General features: G+C 41.2%; 1 protein-coding gene across 1 annotated transcript in view; it reads right to left on the reverse strand.

The window, feature by feature from the left end:
* TMTC2 (transmembrane O-mannosyltransferase targeting cadherins 2) overlaps window positions 1–20,739 on the reverse strand; it is a 239,156-nt gene extending 218,417 nt beyond the window's left edge. Inside the window, exon 1 of the mRNA XM_030959447.1 lies at window positions 20,309–20,739. Coding sequence (XP_030815307.1) covers window positions 20,309–20,391 — 83 coding nt within the window. The 5' untranslated portion in view covers window positions 20,392–20,739. The remainder of the gene's footprint in view (window positions 1–20,308) is intronic.
* Between the last annotated feature and the right edge of the window lie 346 nt (window positions 20,740–21,085).

The following is a 21,085-nucleotide window of genomic DNA, read 5'->3' on the forward strand; positions in this document are numbered from 1 at the left end:
CAAACACCCTTGGAAAGCAGCACATCCTCAGGACTGCAGATGCTCCAGATCTAAAAGGGCTCCTAACCCCAACAAGGGGAAGACTCTCATAGATCTCCCTGGCTGGCAAAGGTGTCCTAAAGAGTGCACCACAGCTCATGAGCAAAACTGATGAGTAGAACCCATTTTACATAAACACAATGGTTTCCTATTATTTTTCTATTTTATGATCTCATAGTGTTTAATAATTTCATGTAATATAGAAGAAACATCATTACCTGTATTCACCAACACCAACCCTGACACTCATTCTGACCAAATACTTACAAAAGTGAGAGCAGAAGATTTCATAAATTATAAGAATCAATAAAAGCATCAGGTTTTGAGATGAGAGTAATGACATTTAAAGAATCCAACCCATCACTGAAGATGTTTTCCTGCAAGACAAGACAAGTATAAGCTCCAAGCAGGTTTGTCCTTGGCCCATAGAAGGTATGATGTAAGAGTGAGGAAGGAAAGAATAACTGAACACAGAAAAAACAAATGACAACAATAAAAAAAGATATATTAAAAAAAACAAACACAACATCACAAAAACCAGGAGACAGAACAAAAATTAATATTGACTTGTGAGAAGATTAGTTGAGCTTGTATCACTTTCACAGTTCATGGTCTATGATGATATGAAATTGCTTTTATTCCCAACATTTTTTTCTGATGGTGTTTGGGTTTTGTTTGATATTGAAAACAAGCTATCCCTACAGATAAAAAAAGGAAAAAAAAACATAAAACCAACACACAGAAGAAAATAATGTTAAAACAATTAAAAGAAAAAAATTTGCAAACTACTACTGAAAAGTATGCATGGAATTATTTACCTAGAGAAAGCTATAGGCTAGTCTTTGTTAAAGATGCAAATTTTATTCAGCTAATCAACGGATGAGTGCAACTTCAAATACAACACTCTGAAGGCTCACATCACCACCTCAGGCAAATTCACAGATTAGCTGGTGGCACCGCTGATGATTCCAAGCTTAAAACCAAAGTAAATATTTATTAACATGAACCACTGCATTTTGATTCAGTGATTTAAGAAATATAACTACCTTCAGGAAATACTGAATCCCTTTTCTCCCTGAAAGAGGAAAACCTAATTTTCCAAAAGCTTTCAGAAACATGAAGGGAAAGTTATGAGCATGTGATTTAAACACGTTACCAAAAAAAACAAAACAAAACAGCAATCTTTTATTAAGCACAATTAATTTTAATTGTAATAGTCAATCCTTTAATGATGGTTGATGAGAAACATTGCACACAATTTGCTTTCCCCACAACAATGCTCCAGATACAGATTTTCATTATCTCATCAATACCCATAGCATGAAGTAATCAGAAATAAATCATGAGCAAAATATCTGAGATTTTTTTATGTCCTTGAAAAAATAAGACAGTCAAGAATGTTTAGGCTAAAAATGGGTACAGGTAGATACGAAGTATGTTGGTTTTGGGTGGGGGCTTTTGTTCCAGAATAGGGGCCTGAACAACAAGGTTTTAGGGCTGGGATAGCTTCAATTTCTATAGTCTCAAGGATGCAACTCTAGAAGGATCAGACTGCTTCAAAAATCAGGTTATGATAATAAATTAGAAATTATAGAGTTTATGCTTTTGAACCACCCATACTGCAGATAAGTCATTTTTGGACTAAGTCTGGTGCTGGTCTCTCTCTCAGTTTTCTGGCTACATCTGCCCTGAAGACAAAGCAAAAACTCTAGCACATGCCAGAAATACAACTCAGATTAACATGGAAGCACAAAAACAATGCTCTTTTAGCTCAGACTCTGAGTATATTTAGATCTTGGAGGAATTCAAGGGTATGCACTGTCCATATGTCACCCTGGATGATTTCCTGCTTTCACTCCTTTCTTAGGTCAGACAGAGATTGCAGTTGTTCCTCATATTTATAGAGTCTCCAAAACTCCAACTTAATCACCTTTAAAATAGAACATTATTGCCACATGAATGTAAGACAGTTAACCAAAACAAGTCATAAAATCATTATAAAATGTACTAGCATTCCTGAATGCTCACTATAATTTTTTTTTTTACTTTTACATATAATAGGTCTTGTTATTGCTTTCTGAATTTTGCCATTATCTACCTACCACTTGAATTGTTTTCATAGCATTGCCTTGAGCTTTGGTGGGAGCAGCACAGGGTACAAGAAAACCTTCTCTGCAATTGCTACTGGCTCACCTGTGTCCCATATCACGTGCAAACCAGTTCTGCCACTAAGTACAAGGCCAATCTCAGCACACACAGAGCACAGATGCATTAGAAGAAATGCTGGATCAGCTAAAGGTGAACACAGGCCATAGCCATTAACACTTCTAAAGCATTCCTCTTAGCTAAGAAAATGGCATATTAAAAAAAATGGCAACAACACAAAAATCTCAGTATTTTCTTCCTGGTTTAAGATGAGAGAGGGAGATATACAAACAAGCTAATGGGGATGGGGAATACTATGCCGTTCTATTTTACATGGTAAATTGATAGGTCTAATTATATAATGTATTTCTAGCAAAATCATGCCAACATTAAACATCAGGCAGTATACAGGGAACTACAAGAAAACTCATAAAGCTTCACTTATTGCTCTTGAGACCATTCACCAAACATTTCAGTAAAACTCCACACTGAGCTGGTCTCTGAATACATTAGCTGTGGCTACACTTCCAGTTTCAGACCACAAGTCTTGGAAGCCTGGGAGTATAATGTGTCTTTACAAATAATTTCTTCTTTAGTGTAAAAATTAAGTTTTCTTTTGTCCTTGAAGCTAAGACATGGCAGGAAAGAAGAGTAAGTCCAAAAAGAGAGAGAAAAGCCTATCTACGTGGAATTAAAGATGTGTGTCTACTGTAACAATAACCTAAGCAAACAGGGAACAGAAAACTTGTTTAATTCATAAGATTTAATCTTATAATGGGGTAATAAATGAATGCCACATGCTGTGCAGTGCCACATTTGACACTCACAGTCAGTTCTCATGTTGGGAGGGATTTGAAAACTTCTTCAGCATGAAGTATACAAAGCACAAGGCACAGGGCCACTTTTCGAGAGTTTTCCACAGCTTTATATCATCTATTTCTTCATACACATAGCCCTAAAAATAGCCTTGTCTCTGATGATAGCTCAGCTTGGACTTCCATCCAAACCACTATTGCCAAGACGAGGTTAAAGCCTCACGCTTCATTAGCCACACAGCAGCCTTGGCAACGGCTAGCTCAAAGCAGGAGTGCTCTGCATCATCACCGTCTGTCCCAAACTAGGAATTAGTGTGAGGAATAGCCAAAAAAGGCAGTCACAAAACTGTAGCTTCTGTAGCAATCAAGCTTTTGCACAGCATCAGCTAAGTCTCTGTCTTCAGTCACATTGTTTTATCCATTTTCCTTTCCCAAACAATTTATCCCTTTTTTAGGACATATTCTGCCTTTCTTCTTGAATGGGCCTAAATATATTAAGTAAGTCATTGCTCATTTCTCCTACTTTGGTTCCAGCATCTGTTTTCTGTATATGTCTTAATAACTTTCTATTGTAGGAAACAAGAGGAGAAAACCACCCAGGGAGACAGACAGAACAGGTTTGAAGAGCAAGATGAAAACACATGAAAGGCAGGAGTGAAATCCCCAGAGACCTCTCTGGCTTCCCTGGTACCCTCTGACCAGATTATCAGCACTGATTGCTTACCCTCACTTACCCTACTAACAGTCATCCCTTCAGACCTGCTGACCATGCTGATGGCATGATCGATCTTAGCTTGTTTCCATCAAGCAATCAGGCTTAAGCAGTTTGACCCAGCCTGGCTTCCAACAACAGGAACAGCTGAGATTGCCAAAGCCTGGGAATAATGTCTCTCAGCAAAGGCAGCAGCGCTCATACTCTCAGAGCAATTCTTCTCACAGCTTGTGCACTGGGTTTTGGATCTTTTGCATCTCACACACCTAAGAGCCAACAAGGTCTGTATCTCATTTCACCTTTTCTCTTGTCTTCTGTCTTGACTTTTCCTTTCGCCAGACCTGCCCTATTTGACACCATAATGTTTAGATGACTCTTGCACACTACTTGGTCTCTAAGACACCTTAGAGACCTTTCCCCAAGCATTAGTCTTCTCATACTTTTCAGTCCAAAACTCCTTGGGGCAGAAAATCTCTTCTCAAGAGCTTCTGAAAGCACCCTAAAGTATTGCTCCCTACACAGTTGGATAAAGTAACTGAAGTGAATGAAATTGCATCAGTATTTTACCAGACTGAAACAAAACCACTTTAAACCTTAAAAAAAAAAAAAAGACTGAGCAAGAAGTACAGAAGTATTTGCCCCAGTCATCTTCTCTGCACACAACAGCCGAAGAGTTTGGTATGAGTGCCATACGTTCTACTGCCTTGCTGCTTTACTTCTTTGCCTTCTTGCCCACTACACCAAGTCTCCCCTCTCTATTCCCCAACAACAACTGGATTGCACAATCAGCAGGACAGTGCAGCTGGGATAGTCCTTCCCCATTCTCCAAACACATAGACACTATTAGTCTCCAACTTGGGGAAGAGACAAGGTTCTACACCTACCTGTGAAGAGAGAGAGAGAGCAAAGACAGAAAGAAACTTTGCAGTCTGACCTCACCTCATGTTCCTCCCATCACTGGCATTCAATGCCACGCATATAGAGAAAAACAGCCTGAGCATGCCAAAATGAGGTCACTCAGAACAATGAATAGTAACTATTATTTTCTTAAGACCTCAACATTTCTCTCTTTGTGCAAGCCCATTGTACAATAGAGCAGGTTGAGCTTACATGAGAATAAAGCTGCAGCTTTTTAGTACGCCCCAGGTAAAACAAGTGAGCATGCACAAAGGGCACCTGATAATATTATCTGCACATGCACTATTGTGTAACTGTTTCCATAGGCACAAAGGACTGTCAAGCTGCCATAAGACTTCATGCTAATTGCTTTGTGAGTGTTATGAAATGTAAATTAGGACTCCCTCAAAAATCTGGAAAATTGCACTTACCTAAATCTCACAGGATTATAAGAGGGCAGTCATTCAATAATATTTCTCACCAAGAAATGTAAAATTAGGCTCTACGAAGATGTTCTGCACAAAGAGACAGATCTGGCAGTGTATATAGCAGTTGTTTTGCTGCACATGCAGCTCCAAATCAAATTTGCAAACTGGTGAAACATCTGGAGGGGAGAGCCTCAGATGGTGAGAACGATCACAATTATGGTAATACCCACAGCGTTTCTTTACCAAGTGTGATGTAAAATTAAGTAGTTAATATACATGATGATTAAAACAGTTAACACAATTATCAAATGTTGCATGACTCCTACCACTGAAAGGACAAGGTGGGGGGGCTGCCTGTAATTTCTATTTTACCTTCCTTCTTCCAAAAGAAAGTCTCCTGCTACTAAGTTTTTCTGAATAATGAAGCATAATAATGATACTTATAAGTATCTGTGCCAAAAAATATAAAATAAAAACATATTACAAGCACATCCCATAAACATTTTCACTGCTTCATTATTTAGGACCAGCCAAGTATTTTATGAAGTGTAGTTATTTATGATGTTTTATATAGTGCATTTGTTTATGCACAAAATGGTTCCCTACTTCCTCACTGTGGCTCTTCATCGTTCAGCAGCAAGACAGGTCAGACTTCAAACTGTGTCGCAAGGGTCTTATTCTCATATCCTTGCAGGCCCTCTATCCTGCAAACACTCAGCCATGTGTTTAACTTTATGCATGCAAGTAGACTCACTGAACTCATTCATGAAATTCTAGCCTTATTTAAATTGCCACAGGTTTTACCATTGATTCCATTTAGACCCAGATTTCATCTAATGGGACTATTTACATCTGAAAAGCTGAACACATGTCCAAGTGTTCATAAAACTGAAGTCCCAACAGCAAAGGCAAGGCATGCTCTGCCATTTTATCTCTTACTAGCATGTCAGACATACAAAATTATTTGCTTTATTTTTGATTTTAACTAAGTTAGGATAAAATAAACACATCTTCACTAAAGCAGATTATTTAGTTATAGTTATCCTTCTTTTTGACTATTACCAAGCAAGTTATCCTCTCCAATCTGCAGGAAATAGATAGTGCATAATTAACTATTTCCTGCAGAAATGCATAATTAACTTATTTAAATTAAATAATTAATTCCCAATACATAATTAACTATTTCTATGCACAAACACTGACTTTGCTTAGAAGAAGAGTTCATTTGTTCATTTGTACTTCAAAAAAAAAAATAAATTTTGGCAGCTACATGAATAACAGCTAATAAGGTGTAGTCTTCTTTCTTTAATTAGAACAGCAGCAATATTCAAACAATCTAAATTGAATTCAATTACATCAAAGTTTATTAAGTTTCTGAAGCAACACCTGAACTACAGTCTCTGCATTTGCTTCCTCATTTAATTTTATTTTAAAACATTGATAGTGTTAGCTGACCCAAGCTTTTTTGTTTGTCTGAACAGAAAAAAGGGAAATCCAAATATTGCAAATTCAGAAGAGATTCTTCACTGCAGAAAGTAAAAATTTAGCAGTTCCTGATGCAATTCAGAACAATGACTAAAGAAATAAGAACTCTTTAAACAAAACAACCGTCTTGCTTTTTCTGATTACTTACTATACTTAAAAGTATGGTAAGTGATCAGAAAAAGCTTTTTCATACTACTTGCTATATTTATAAGCTCAAAAACTCCCAAAGGCATAACTGGATAATAATTTGATCACTCTGTTGGAAAAGTCTCTGATTGCAGGGCCCACCCCTTTACTTTATCCGTGACCTGATGCTGATGTAAGATAGTATGCGAGTACAGATGGGATGAAAAATTATGTCTTTTATTTTTTTTTTGTGTGTGTGTATATATATATATATATAGCTAGATGTACAATTAAGTATGCATATTAAAGGCAACCAACCTGTTATGAAAAGGGTTCTTTCGCATTTTACAACACAAAATACACCACAACAAGAAGTCTTCCTTGAGCACTTATTCTACAAGTGTGCTCACTTAGTCTTGGCAAAGCACTAACTGGTACAACTTCAGATTCATTCTTAGAATTATCACAGTATCTGCTCTTTCTTAACAGGATTAGTCTCTGCTACTGCACAGACTTTACATAGGATTTCAGTCCAAGAAAAATGCGGAGGGAAAACAAACACTCTCCACTAATACAGCATACAGAAGTATATAAAGCACAACACTGTACATTTCCATACTCTACACACAGATGTTTCCCCATGATTATCTTGAAAGAAGTATGCAAAATAAAGCGCTCAGTGCCCCTGTTCAAGCAAAAACCTTCAGCCATCACTCCCACTGTGCCACACAAAGAACAGCTGTCCTTAAATCCTTGACCACACTAAGATCCAGCGCAATCTGTATTTTGAAACAGAATTGTTTCAGTTCCACTAGACAAGCAGGAAAAAAATTTGATAAATTATTTTAATCACCCTCATGACTGAAAATTCTCACCTGCATCACTTAGATTTTTTCCTTACATAAATACTTACAGATAGACTGAGGCACAGGCATTAATAAAACAACTCTTTATACTGGAATCTTGTAATCTTCCCCATACTTACATTTACTTGTGTCTTAATTCTTTATTTTTATGCTTTAGAGTTATTTTACTTATTCAGAAAAGAGTACCCTAACATTAGGATTCAGTAGTAAGAAACTGAGGTTTAAATCTTTTTGCTGTAAAATAAACTCCTGTGCTTTTTCACATCATTAACAATTAGCAAGCATAGCATCAACACAAACTGAAATCCCCTGCCTATAGTAAGCTACAACACAGAGAACAACAAAATCTACAAATTTCAGTCTGCAAGATGTTCAGAACAAGCCAATCACAGAACCAAATTGATAGACTGAAATACCACCAACGGTGCCTAACAGGGTGGTACCTTGCTCCAAGCTACTGCATCCAAGCCTTTCAAGACATGTATGGTACTCATCACCATGGTACCTGCAGATCTGTACTATCCAAATTTCCTGCTTCGAGAAGCCTTCTCCAACACTGTCATCAAGCAGCACCAAGATACAGAGCTGCAAAGATGAGCAAACCTTTTTTCCTGCAAAACTAGTTTATTTCTGTACACATCAAGCCAACAGCTCAGAATTACAATAGGGTTAACACTTATATTAGTGATATATGGACAAAACACTACAGGTATTCCTATACAGTTTGTATTTTCATCATTTTTTCAAGAGTGAAATACCAAATATCACTCATTATTAGTATGGCAAGCTAGCAGACTAGGTATATGGCACACAAATAGGTGGAAGTCAATATTTCTTAAGGCCTTTCTTCCTTGTGGGACTCTTTCCTCACCTCACTACACATTTGCCTGACGCTAAATGAGGTGGCCTTCAATTGTTCTAGGACAGGATTGCTCATATTGATTGAAAACAGATCATTTAGGAAAAAAAAATGGAAGACGTGACTGTCCCCTAGAGGAGAAGAGTTTCCTGAAAATTCTTACAGGTTTACTGATGTCAATATATAAACATCACCTTTTTCATTAATATGCTATTTTCTTTTGTCATGTGCTACAAGCAGCCTCTCAATTCCAGAAGACCAACTAGCTGCCTTGCTCACTGGACATCCAATCCTTCCTTTTGCTTTAATCCTGTATTAGTCAGGCATGAAACTCCAGTTACTCAACTCCATCAGGTTCTACTCAGAACACATACAAACCTACCTATTCAGAATTAAACAAAATTTGATTTAGTGAGACTTCCACAGAATTGCAACTTTTGGGAGGGACCTCTGGAGGTCATCTAGTCCAAGACCCACCACACTCCATTCAAATAATGCAGGTTCACCTGCAGCAGGTTGCACAGGATTGTGTCCAGGTGGGCTTTAATTACCTCCAGAGAAGGAGACTCCCCACAACTCCTTCTGTTTTTTTAATTAAAGCAACTACAGTGCTGCAGCAAAGCACACTCCAGAGAAACCAAAACTGCTCTGGCTAAGCAGCATCTAGACGCCTCACAGTTTTTGGTGAAAGGGAAATAGTATGAAACAAGTTCTTTTCTTAAAGCCCAAGCCATAATTTCAAAATAGCTAGACCCCCTTATGAAGGCTTGAACCATCCAGCACAACAGACGGTCAAAGATGTGGCTTCAGCTGCCACAAGTTTGCCATGATAATGAGCAGGAACCGGGAGGGAAGGAGCCAAGCAGTGAGAGATAGTGACTTGCAGCATCACTCAGGGCCCATCCTGACACAGCCCCAGGCTCATTTGGGTGCAGCAGGCACTCCTCTGAGGCTTCACCGGCCAGCCATACTCCATAAGCCCCATCACCACAACCATCTCCATAGCAGGAACTGCTTTTCAACAGCCAGGCAGAGCAGGAATGTGCCTGGCAGCAAACAGCAGCACAGACAGAACTCCAGGTGATCCAGCTTAGCCTTGTCTTTTTTACCATGAGCACAACAACGTGAGGAACCATTTAACCATTTTCTTTGTGGCCTTTCCCTATTGTTAAGTTTTTCATCTTCTGGATAAAAGTATATTTTGAGAATTCTCCAGAATGTGATGTTTATTAAAGAGAAATACAAACATTTTTAACAAGCCAAGTGATTTACATGCAAGAGATGAGTAATGTACTGTGAAATGGAATAGGACATATAACTACATCTTTTCACAAAAATAGAAAATCTATTCCAGTACACTGGTGTTACAAAGAAGCTACAAAGAACTGTGCTACAAAATAAGAGCTGCTAGACACAAAAATGCCATTTGATTAAATTTTTTCATTATGCTTAGTACATTTTCTTTCAGCAGGCTTTATTTATACAGCCATGCAGCACTTAAATTATTTTTTTGGCACTGGAACCTTAATTCAGATCAAAGTGATTTAAAAAGCCTACGTTTTCTTCTCCTTTAATAGTAAAAATGTAAGACATCAGAAGTTTAATTATAAATAATTGGTTAAAAAAAGGAAACCTTTCTTCTGCAACTAATGTTAATTTTGCCGGAGCAACACTCCTTTCTTTCTTATAAAAAAAACAAAACAAAACAACCTCCACAGACAAAATGACCTTTAAAAGTTTCCTCAAGTACAATTGAAACTGTTTGAAGAAAATGAAACACATACACTGAAAATTCATGGAATTTATTACAAAGAAATTCTTGTTATAATTCAAGATTTTGCGCTAAGGAAATACATAGATAGAAGCATACCATACCGAGAAGTATCTTCCCAGGAGCTGTACAATGTTTCTTTTTGGCATGGGAGCCGGAAGGAGGCCTGGAAAGCCAAAGAAAGGATAGCAGAATGGGAGCAACCTTGCTAGAGACTCACAAACCAAACTTCCAAACCAGAAATTATTTCAGAGAGTTGCCCAGGATGATTCACCAACTAAATACTGGCACCAAAAAGGTCAGATGGGCCAATACAGAGAGGCTTAATCCAGGATAATAAATATTCTTATCATTTTAGTGGTATCTAGAGTGCTGATGTAAAACACATAAAATAAGGCTTGTTAAGATCCTGCCTCATATGTGAGTCTAACTTCTTCATCTTCTTCTTAAAATATTAAAACAATTAACATTGTTGTTACTACTAAGTAGTAATATCAAATAAATACAGTATCAAATACAAGAGAAGGTATGACAGCACCTTCAGTGTCACAAATGTGACAGTGTTGGAAATGAAAGGACAAAACAAGTCACAGTGTTCCTTCAATTTTTCTTTATTTGACAAGAAAAAAATCTATTTTTGAAAAGCATATGAAGCATGAAAGAAAGTGTATAGCACAGAAGGTTCATAACCTACAGAACAACAGCTCCAAGTTCCACCCACAGAGTCACACCCAACACAATATGGGCTCCTTCTACTTCAGTAAGAGAAATCCACAGTGTTATTCGGAGACAGGAAACTTAGGAAAGTTACTCTGATGGCGAGAATTGACTGCAGGCATCTCATCTGAATTTCCAACTGGATCTAATCCTCTTCTCAAAGTAGCCCAGTACAAGTCCCCTCAAACAAAGGAGCCAGCCAAGCATAACTGATTCTGACCCAGGAAAGCTGACAGGCTGTGAAATGAAACCAAGAAGATTCTAATGCTTCCAAAGTGCTACAATATCACAAAGATTAAAAATACCAACAGGATCAGCCTGCGGAGGAGAAACTACTAAACAGCCTACAAAGGCGCAGGCATTGTCTCCCACAAAAGGAAGACTTTTAAGTGTATTATTTAATGTGCTCCTTTGCACACTGGGCAGCAAGAACCTCCCATGTCTTTTCAAAGGCCCACCACTGAAAACACACTCTGAAAACAGTATCAAACCATATACGCACACAAAAGACTTGGAGAAACCAAAGTTAAAGTCATAGAAGTGGCAGACTTTTGAAATTAATTCCCACTTCAAGATTTCATGTGAGAGACTGAAACAAATCAATCGTTTACAAAAAAAAAAATTAAAAAAAAAAATCAAATTACCCTGGATCCCAGATTAAGAATTCCAGTTCTTCCCAGTTTGCCTCCAAGACATTGGTTATAATTTAATTAAAAGCATGTTTCAATGCAAAGCGCCTACTAAAACCCTGTCACATGTATAGGTATTAATATAGTAAAGAACTTCAACTCGACAACTCACAACCTCACTTAGAGCAGGTTGAACCTTAAGCACGCTACAAAACACCTCTGGAAAACACTGGGGTAAAATGCAGGCACAGGAATTACCACACCATACATGGTTCCAAAACCAGCTACACACTGAATATTTACAATTGAAATGACAATGGGACAGACCTCCTCTGCCTAACTTCTAGAGGTAACTTCAGCACACAGCAATCTTTTCTACACACAAGCTGGTTTCCTCCTGAAGTCTTTCATCTCCTATTGGAATCTGGATGAAGACATATCAAGGGGCTCTTTGAGCATAATAAATGCATACAGTTTTGTGCTGGTTGGCTGGATTTCAGGGCTTGGTTTTAACTGTGATATTCCACAATAAAGGGCTTGGCTGACCCCTATTTACAGACAGGTTTTTATTTTCTTTAATTCTTAAAGATCTTTATAATAGACAACATCCAGTGACTCAGAGGTTTTTCCTCTTCCCCCCACTAAATAATTATGTCACCTTAAAACTGCTTCAAACATCAAATTTAGGAAACTATTTTCAGTGGAAGAGTATTTCTAAGTGCTTTACTCATACACTAGAACTCCATGCTGGCTTTTTTAGCACCAAAGTAAATAGCCATCACCAGCTTCAATAGCTGCTGAGAAAACATAAAAGCTATTTTAAAAAGCATCAACTGAGAAATATTCCTGCATAGAAATTGGAGACTGGATGCTGCAAAGGCACTCCTGATACATCATGACACTGGAAGCCCACACACTTAGCCAAGCACCACCTCCTAAATAAAAGAACCTGATTCACAGAGAGCCATACAACTCTGAGCTACATTCCCTTGTATCAGAGGGAGAGAAAAATCTTAGACAAGCAGTTAATTCAAGTTACACTTAGAGCAGGCAGCCAAGCAATTGGAAACACTATGTACAGAAATGAAACGCTATCTCTAAGTTAGGGCTGCAGATAAACACTTGTGGTGTATATTTTAGTTAGGTATTTGAGAGCGTTCAGAGACTGGTTTCCCACTTAAGCACTGAGTGCAGGTCATTCTACAGCAATGATGTGGTAGTGGCACACTGGAGTCTGGTTCCCGGGCCCAGCTTCCAATTAGTAACTGCTATATGTAAAAAGCCATAGAGGTGAGAAGACTGCACAGAAATCTAGGAAGGGCATTGGCTGCTGTTGAGTGGGTTTGTTTCCATGACAATTTTGGTCACTGAATAGTGACCCTGTTTCAAGAGTTCAAGTCTTTTTTAGGATTTAAGTACGCAAATTACCAAGCTGCATGAAAATAGCATACAGGCACTGGCAGGGACTTCACAGCAATAGTTCTGCTACCAATTACTGCGCTGTTCCCCTGAATGAGAATTGGCCTAGCCAACTGAAGCATGCAGGAGCTAAAAATCATACAATCCTCTCATTAGCAAAATAGCCTAGGGTAACACTAAATTCAGAAACACCCACCCTGGACACAGGATGCTAAATTCAGAAAAACATGTCCTCCCTTGAAACCCAGGTCAGAGGTCAGGGCAGGGCTTCTGGGGACTTACTGACAAGTTGGTGAATAATAAAAGATTCCACAGATCAGTCCAGTCATCTAGAAGCAATGGTTTGTACCATCATATAGAAAATCCCCATTCAATCATCTGTCAGTCTCTGGCTCGCTGGGCCAGCTGGGACTGGGAATGCTGCTGAAGCCAACGTGCTTAAATCCTGGACAGAAGGAAATGATCTGAGGCAGTCAACAGTGGCCGCCGTGAATATATTAAGGAGCCTTTGTGGCAGACTAATAGCAAACCTGTCTAGCTCTGTTGGAAGAAAGATGCCATAAAAGGCAGGGTTTCAAATTTTAGCATACAACAGAATTCTGCTATTTAATATAATGATAGTATATATACCCAAAGTGTTTTTACAGATTACATTGATTCTTAACAGTTTTCAAAGCATTGATATAGGCCACTTGGACAAAAAAAAATCAGAATAAGATATAAAAGACAAAAAATCTTATGCTGAAAGCACAGTATTTCCAATAAAACAAAAAGCAATTTAAAAGATGAAGAGGTAAAGGAAATAAGGGACATCATGAAGACAGTAAACAAGTACTATTTACCTCCAACTGAAACCCACCACTATTCTTGAAAAATTTCCTCAGCCACTAGGACAATGAAGGCTAACAGAGTAATTCACAGTGTCCTAGGAAATACAAAGATTAGTATTCAAGGAAGCCACTTTTACTTTTTCTCCCTCTAGAAGCTTAACGAGGCAAGCTTAACGAGGCCAGGAATGGTCGGTGAAGCATCATCGAGGAACCTTCCCCATTTACAGAGGCTGGGTCACAAAATTTTATCAGCTTCTAACAGTTTGATTTACCAATTTTCTTTTTCCTTGAAGTAAAACTGAGATTGAGAGATTACTTGATCCTTGGCTGCTGCCCCAGTGATCCAGCTTGTTTCTTTGTTTCACAATCAGCTGTCATACACAAACAGCAGCAACCCTGTGCCAGCCTGAAGCATCCTCTGAAGACAGAGCCAAGTGCATGTCGCTGCCTCTGGAGATGTCTGTCATAAGCCATTCACAGGTTCAACAAAATATTTCAATTGTCCTGAAGTAACAAACTGAGCAGCAGTGTTGACATGTTAAGTAATATTTAGGATGCCATTCCAAAGAAACACTCTCCTCTGACTCTTTGAGTTTCATTCACCAACAGGCTAGCCTTTGGGGAAAAATGGTTTAGTATGGAGCTCTGCAGACGTGGAAACTGGGAAAGAAATTGCAAAATTGACACCTTCTTACTAGGGAGGGACTGCCTGTACAAAAAAATAACACAACTCTGGATGACCATCCCGAGACAGGATAAGCACCTGATGTGAAATGAAATCCTACTGCCATCCTGACTTAAACAACCTGCCCACAAAACAAGCTCCCACTCAAATGGATCATAAGGAGAGTTTACATCGTCAGTCACCCCAAGTAGAAAAGCAGAAGGAGTTGAAGGTTGACAAGGCCTAAGGCAAACAATAGGCTTCCACAATCAAGAGAAATTTCAAAATTTATTTTAAAACTTATAGCATAAGGTTCAGGTCTCCAAACTAAATGCTTCCAACCTTTCAAACAACCATTTCAGACAAAAATTAGGGTTAAAAGAACAGAGAAGGAAATGGGCATTTGCAAAAGGCTTCTTTTCCAAAAAGCAGACAGTTATACCAAAATCTGAGTAAAAACTATAAAATATCCAGAAATACTTTTTTTTTAAATCAAACATAGCCCAAAGAACAGATTCACTTCTACATAAGCAACAATAACACTAAGCATCTCCGCCTTAAGATTTGGTCTGTTTCTCCAGCTTTTTTTTTTTGGAGCAACTCTTACCACAGGTTGCCAGCAGTCTTGCATCAGTTTCAGCATCCAATATTTCAGCTGAAGAAAGAAACTACATAAACAAACAGCAAAGTCTGATTCAGTCAACTTCACAGAAAAAAAGAATAAAAGAAAGAAACAAACCTAGCAGCAAACAACAAGGGAAGGGCAAACTTCCAGATGAGGGAAGCAGAGGAGCTCTAATTCATCACTCTTGCAGCTATCAGATGGTTAACAAATTGAGATGAGATACTTCTGAGCCTTTCAGCGACTTTCGCTCTGGCAAACTTAAAGGATTCAGAAGTGCAGCTGGAATACATATGGGAGATGTTGGAGAAAGTTGAACACTTGAATTTGTAACTCCATTGTGTGCTGGAAGAACTTCCTGCAGATGAGGTGCATCCCGTCACCAACTCAGGGAGACTCTCCGTCTGCTAACAGGCATGAATTTATCCTCTGAACTAGCTACCAGAACTGACATGCTTTATGTTAGTGTTACATAGGCAACAAGAATCTTAAAATAAAGCCAGTGGGGACATAATTTCTTTTTTGCTTTCTATAATCTCTATACTACAGTATCTCAAATGGATAAAAACAAAAACCAAAACAAACCACCCACTGATATTTTGATGAAACTAAGATTTCACATTTGGATCAAAGTATTTAATTCAACATAATTTTTTATGCATAAACTGTTTTTAAATCAAAAGCCAAATACCTATTTAGGTTATGCTCAACATTTAAAAAAGAACTGGTATTAATAGAATATTATTGTGCTGGGTTCATCCCATTAGACAATCAGTTACCAGTTCACTTGCTTAATACTCAGCTACAACACAAACTCAACTACAAACCTTTACTACACAGCCTAAGTTACTCAAGCATCTTCTCCAAGTTATCTTTACTCCTCTATGAATATGTTAAAACTCCTGTTTCATATAAAAATTATCTTTATGGTGGTTTGAAATTAGCATGCAGAAGATGGAACAGAGGGCACAAAGGGAAAACACTACAGAGAAAGCACACAAGCCCCTGTCTCCCCATCACCCACCTCACTCCTGGAATTCAGAAGATTGCAGCTACCTGTAAACTGGAGCTACTAAAAGCTACTGGAGAGGTGCACTCAGAGCTGAAAAATTGAGAAGACATCAAAAAAGGGCCATAAAAATCACAAATGTAAATTAATAATCAACTATACACACACAACAAGGAGACAGATGGCAAGTAATTTTCCCCAGTGCACTTACACTTGTTCTTCTAGTGCACGTATTTGGGTCACTTGCTAGATTAAATCTCATGTGGCAGACCCAACAGAGGTACTGTCAAATGTGTATGGGCTCAGCCTGTTTTAAAATGATGCAAGTCTGACACTACAGGGTGAAAACATTTAACAGGATTTTTGCAACACAGTCTGGAATATAGCCCAGCAACTTTGAAACAGGGCTGATGGATATTTTCTACCATCAGCAAGGCTGCCCCATTCAGGCCTGCTAAATAAAATGCAATGTAAGCTAGAGAAAGTTGGTCTGTGCTACAAAATTTCATGGAAGAGCCCTACACAGACAGAGACAAATCTGTACTCATTTTCCAGAACACTGATTTTGACAATGTGTCACTGAGACAATACATCACTCAAGGTTAAAGCTTCCTACCATACTCCCCCTAAAATATGCCTTTCTTCTGAGATTTAGTATAAAGGACCACCTCAACAGATGAGCTGCTTCTGCCGTGTTTACTGTAACCATGCATGACCTCGGATACACAGAGCACTAAATCTTCCCCTCCCCAGCCATGCACTGACAGTGACCTGTCTTAGCACAGGCCACATGAAGGATGAGAGCTTCAGTGTAAGGCACCTGCACGTCAAATTGCCAGGTGGCCTGGTGGGGCTTAAACGGCAGGCAAAAATGGTCATGCCTATGTGCAAGCCTAATTGTAGCAATGGGTCTCCCTCCTGTAATACTGGTAGATACTGGCATGAAACACAAACTGTGTGTGCAGAGATTAGCCCCCCCAGTCTTTAATCTGGCAAGAAGCTGGATTTAACATGGTGCAAGAAGCAATATCTTCAACACATCTGTAGGAATGGAAATTGCATTCCTCTCTACCCTGTTACCAGTTTCAAGATGATTTTGCTTAACAATAAATAAACCCTTATTAACAAGCAATGTGAGCTACTGTGGCATTAAGTATCTCCTCCCTCTTTCTTCATTCAACTCTTGTTTTAGGTTACTACATACCACATTGAGCTTCAAATAAATAAGTAAACAGAGGGGAAAAATGTATCTATTTGCTCCTAGCTGAACAAGGAGGTTTTGAGCTGGGGAGGTGAAACTCTCAGTAATAATCCACACACGTAACTAGGAAATATCACAGCTGTCTGTAAGAATTACAGTGGCGGGGACAAGGGTGGCAAAAGCTTGTGTTTTCTAGGACTACATCTGCAGAACAAAAAACAAACAAACAAAAAAAAAATCCAACAACACTGGCCTTTGTGTTTAGAAACTGACTAGAAACTGACAAGCGACACTTTCATTCAAGGTAATCAATAAGTCAACTGCTCAAAAATATTGGGATTGCACTGATAATGTGCAATATATCTTCTTAGCCCGAAAGAAACGAGTTAAGCAGATTAATGACAAGAAGTAAGAAGATGTACATTTGCTCACTCAACTTCCTCAGCCTTAAAATTCATGCTATTTCAGTTTAAGTGGATAAAGGGTGAGAAACAAAATATTGAATCCTTTGGTACAGAGTCAAAGCCCAGACTACAAGCAAGTTTGTTATATCACTGTCCATAGAGTCTTTCGTTTGGTGCCGTGCTGCTGCTAAAATATTACATCTTACCATTGGAAAATTGATTTTGCTATAAGAAGTTTTATGATGCCACTTAATCTTGCCCAACCTACATAAAAAAAATACAGAAAGCAATTACAGACACCCTTTATGTAGTAAGTTTGATCACTATATTAAAAAGAGAACAGTTGATGTAATTTCAATATAATAGCAAAGGAAGTAGAATAAAAACCATGGCAATATGCTGCCCTCCTGAAACAAGACATTGCTGGCTCCTAGCTTAAATGCACAATCTTGGTTCAGTTCAAGTTAGTAGCATGATCCATCTCCTGCATGTGTCCTGCAGCTCCAGCATCGACCTCCTTTTCTACTGTTACATTTCAAACCAGCTCCTGCGGGGCAGCAAGATTCTGTGATTACACTTAAAAGAATACTCTGGGTCTGAGCCTGCCTCTTTGAATAGATAACCCTTTCTAGTTCAACAATTACTAGCAGGAAACAGCCCTTTCTGCCTTGTCCCTTCCTTTGCTGCAAGTGAAAAACATCCTAATTAGATGACCCCACATACAGATATGCCATTAACTGGCTTTTACAGCACTCTATTCAATGCCTAAATCTCAGCTACAATGATGAGAAGTACTTTATTTAGTTAGGAGGTAAACACACGGACAAAGCAATCTTTCGGAATACCTTTTAAACAGTGTGAGATTAGTACTAGCAAAATCTGTGTGTGATTATCTTTTCCACACTTTCAAAGATGACACTCAAATACCACTTTTTTTTAACTGTTTTAAAGCACACTCAGGCAAGATCAAGAGTAACCTTGACCTCCACATCAACAGCACCAGAAAGTACCTCATACTGCTTTCCATGCCTAGTCCATTTGAACTGGCCTGCAGGACAGGCTTTTAAATCTGTGCTTAAACAACCCAGGTTTTGCCCAAACACTGCAGTATATGCTATGTAGGGTTAAGTAAATATTCCACAACTCCTGCAGTTCTAAACTATAATAAGCAGGTTTAAAATAGTGTCGCTGCATCAAAATATTCAGTACTTCCTATTGATCCAACTCAGACCTCACATTTCAGGGAAACAGCAGACTTTTCTCATTGTTTATGAATGAAGCGTCAAAACTTTCAAATATGTTTAAGAAAAATCACTTCGAAAATTGGAAGACTCACAGAAACCTAAAACCACTTAATTGCTCACACGGCTCCAAGTACATGTAAATGACCTGGAGGGCTGAAGCCTGAATTGCCATATTCTGCAGCCAACTCTGTTCCCAGCCAGAGACCTATACCAGGACTAACACTTGGCATTTGCTTCCAGCATAATAGGTTTAATAGTAGCAAGCCATGAAAACAGGGGGGAGTATTCTGGAAGCGGTGACAGATCTTAAACGCGGCAGGTGCACTGTAATACCGCTTAAGGGAGGAAAATTCCAAGTTTAGTAACTAATTACTGCAGGACAGGCAGGTGATTTTCCAAGGCAAATGCCTCATCAAAGGCGCATCTGACCCTTTCGCATCCCATCAGCGCACCGGGAAGTTCAACTCATCATCCTCATCAGGCACATCCCTCATCCCACCTCGCCGTGCTTCCTCCCGTTTCCTCCTCTCACACCAAGGCTCCAAGGCACCAACCCTGCCCGACAGCTGCTCAGGAAGTTCGCTGGCACCGTGAACCTGAGCCATGCCGTAAGACCCTCCGCTCACACATCCACCCAGGGGCACTCCTCGCTCCCTCCCGCACAGGCAGCCCCATCCAGCCGCCGGCTCCCGCAGGATTCCAGCCGCGCCGCCGGGATGGGACGAGGCCGGAAGAGCCGCGCCGGGCCGGGCCGAGCCCCCCACCCACCCGGCCCCGGGGAAGACGGTCTCCGGCCTCAGAGGAGAGAGGCTGATGAAACGCTGTCAAAGTCAATGCCGGCTCACTTTTTGGATGGTTTAATTCCAATGGAGCATGAATCACCCCAGGACGGTTAATAAGTTTAGCCAGGCGTGCTGTTCTCCCTAACAATACATTATAATTATGCATCTGTTTTAAATGCGATCAGATTAAGTCACCGGAAAAGGCGCAAATCGGAATTTCCCCCGACTAAGAACAGCGCCTTTCCGCAGCTCCGCCGGGCAGGTACGGCCAGGAGAGGAGCAGGTGGGCAGCCCGAGCCAGCCCAGCGGGGCTCCGGGCCGGCGGGGCTCCGCTCCCCGCGGCCGCCCAGCGCAGCCCGGCAGCGCACGGCAACTTCCCGCGGGCGCTCGGGGCCGGCGGAGCGGGGGAACGGGACGGGAGGCGGCCGGGCACCCCGCTGACACCGAGCATGAGGGACCAGCCCAGGACGTGCCAACTTGGATCGGCGGGTCCCCTCCCGCTGCGTGGGGCCGGAGAGGACCGAGCCGTCAAAGCTCCGGGACCCTCCGGCGCCGCCCCGGGCACCAGGAGGGGGGCGGCCGAAGCTCTGCTCCCGACAGGTGAGCAATCCCCGCCCGCCCAGCCCCGACGCTCCCCGCCCTACCTGTCATCGTAGCAGAAGTCGGCGCTCAGGGTGTTGAGGTACAGGGCGAGCCCCAGGGCGCTGCTCAACAACTCCGCGATCATCTCTCCGCCTGCCTCCGCCGCCGCCTCTCGCACCGGGGCAGCCTCCTGCCCTGCCCGGCCTCCCGCTCCAGCCCCGCCGCGCCTGCCCCTCGCGCCCCCCGGCACCGCGGGGCGCCGCTCCGCGCTCCGCCGGCGGCCACAGCCTGACGGCGTCCCCGCTCCGCCGCCCCTACCCCATGGCAGCGGGGCGAACGGCGGCGACCGCGCAGCTGGGCTCAGGGGAGCGGGGCTAAGCGGAACGGGACTGAGCGGAGCGGGGCGCGGCTCCGGCTCCCGCCTTCCTCCCGCGGCGCCCCGGCGCTGCCGCAGCTCCGTTCCCCGCCCGCGCCCCCCTCGCTGCTGAGCCGGGCGCCGCCGCCGAGGCTCTGGGAGCGCCCGCGTGGGGCGCCCCGGGCTCCCACCGCGCCTGCGTGCGGGCCCGCCCCGCACCGCCCCTCCGTGCCCGCCCCGCGCCCCGCCCCGCCCCGCGCGCCGGCGGCGGAGCCGGGCCCGCTCCGGCCCCGGGGCTCGGGCTGGGCCGTGTCCCGCTGCCCGCTGGGCGCAACCAGGGCTTAGTTCCCTTCCCTTTTTCTCCTTGTTCCATTTTCCTGTTCCTGTCTCTTTTCTCTTTGACTTTTTTCCCTTTCTTTTCCCTTTTTCTCTGTTCCCCTTTTCTCTTCTTCCTTTTCCCGTCTTTATTTTCCTTGAGTTTCCC

Source organism: Camarhynchus parvulus, chromosome 1A (genome assembly GCF_901933205.1).
Source record: "Camarhynchus parvulus chromosome 1A, STF_HiC, whole genome shotgun sequence".
Lineage (NCBI taxonomy): Eukaryota > Metazoa > Chordata > Aves > Passeriformes > Thraupidae > Camarhynchus > Camarhynchus parvulus.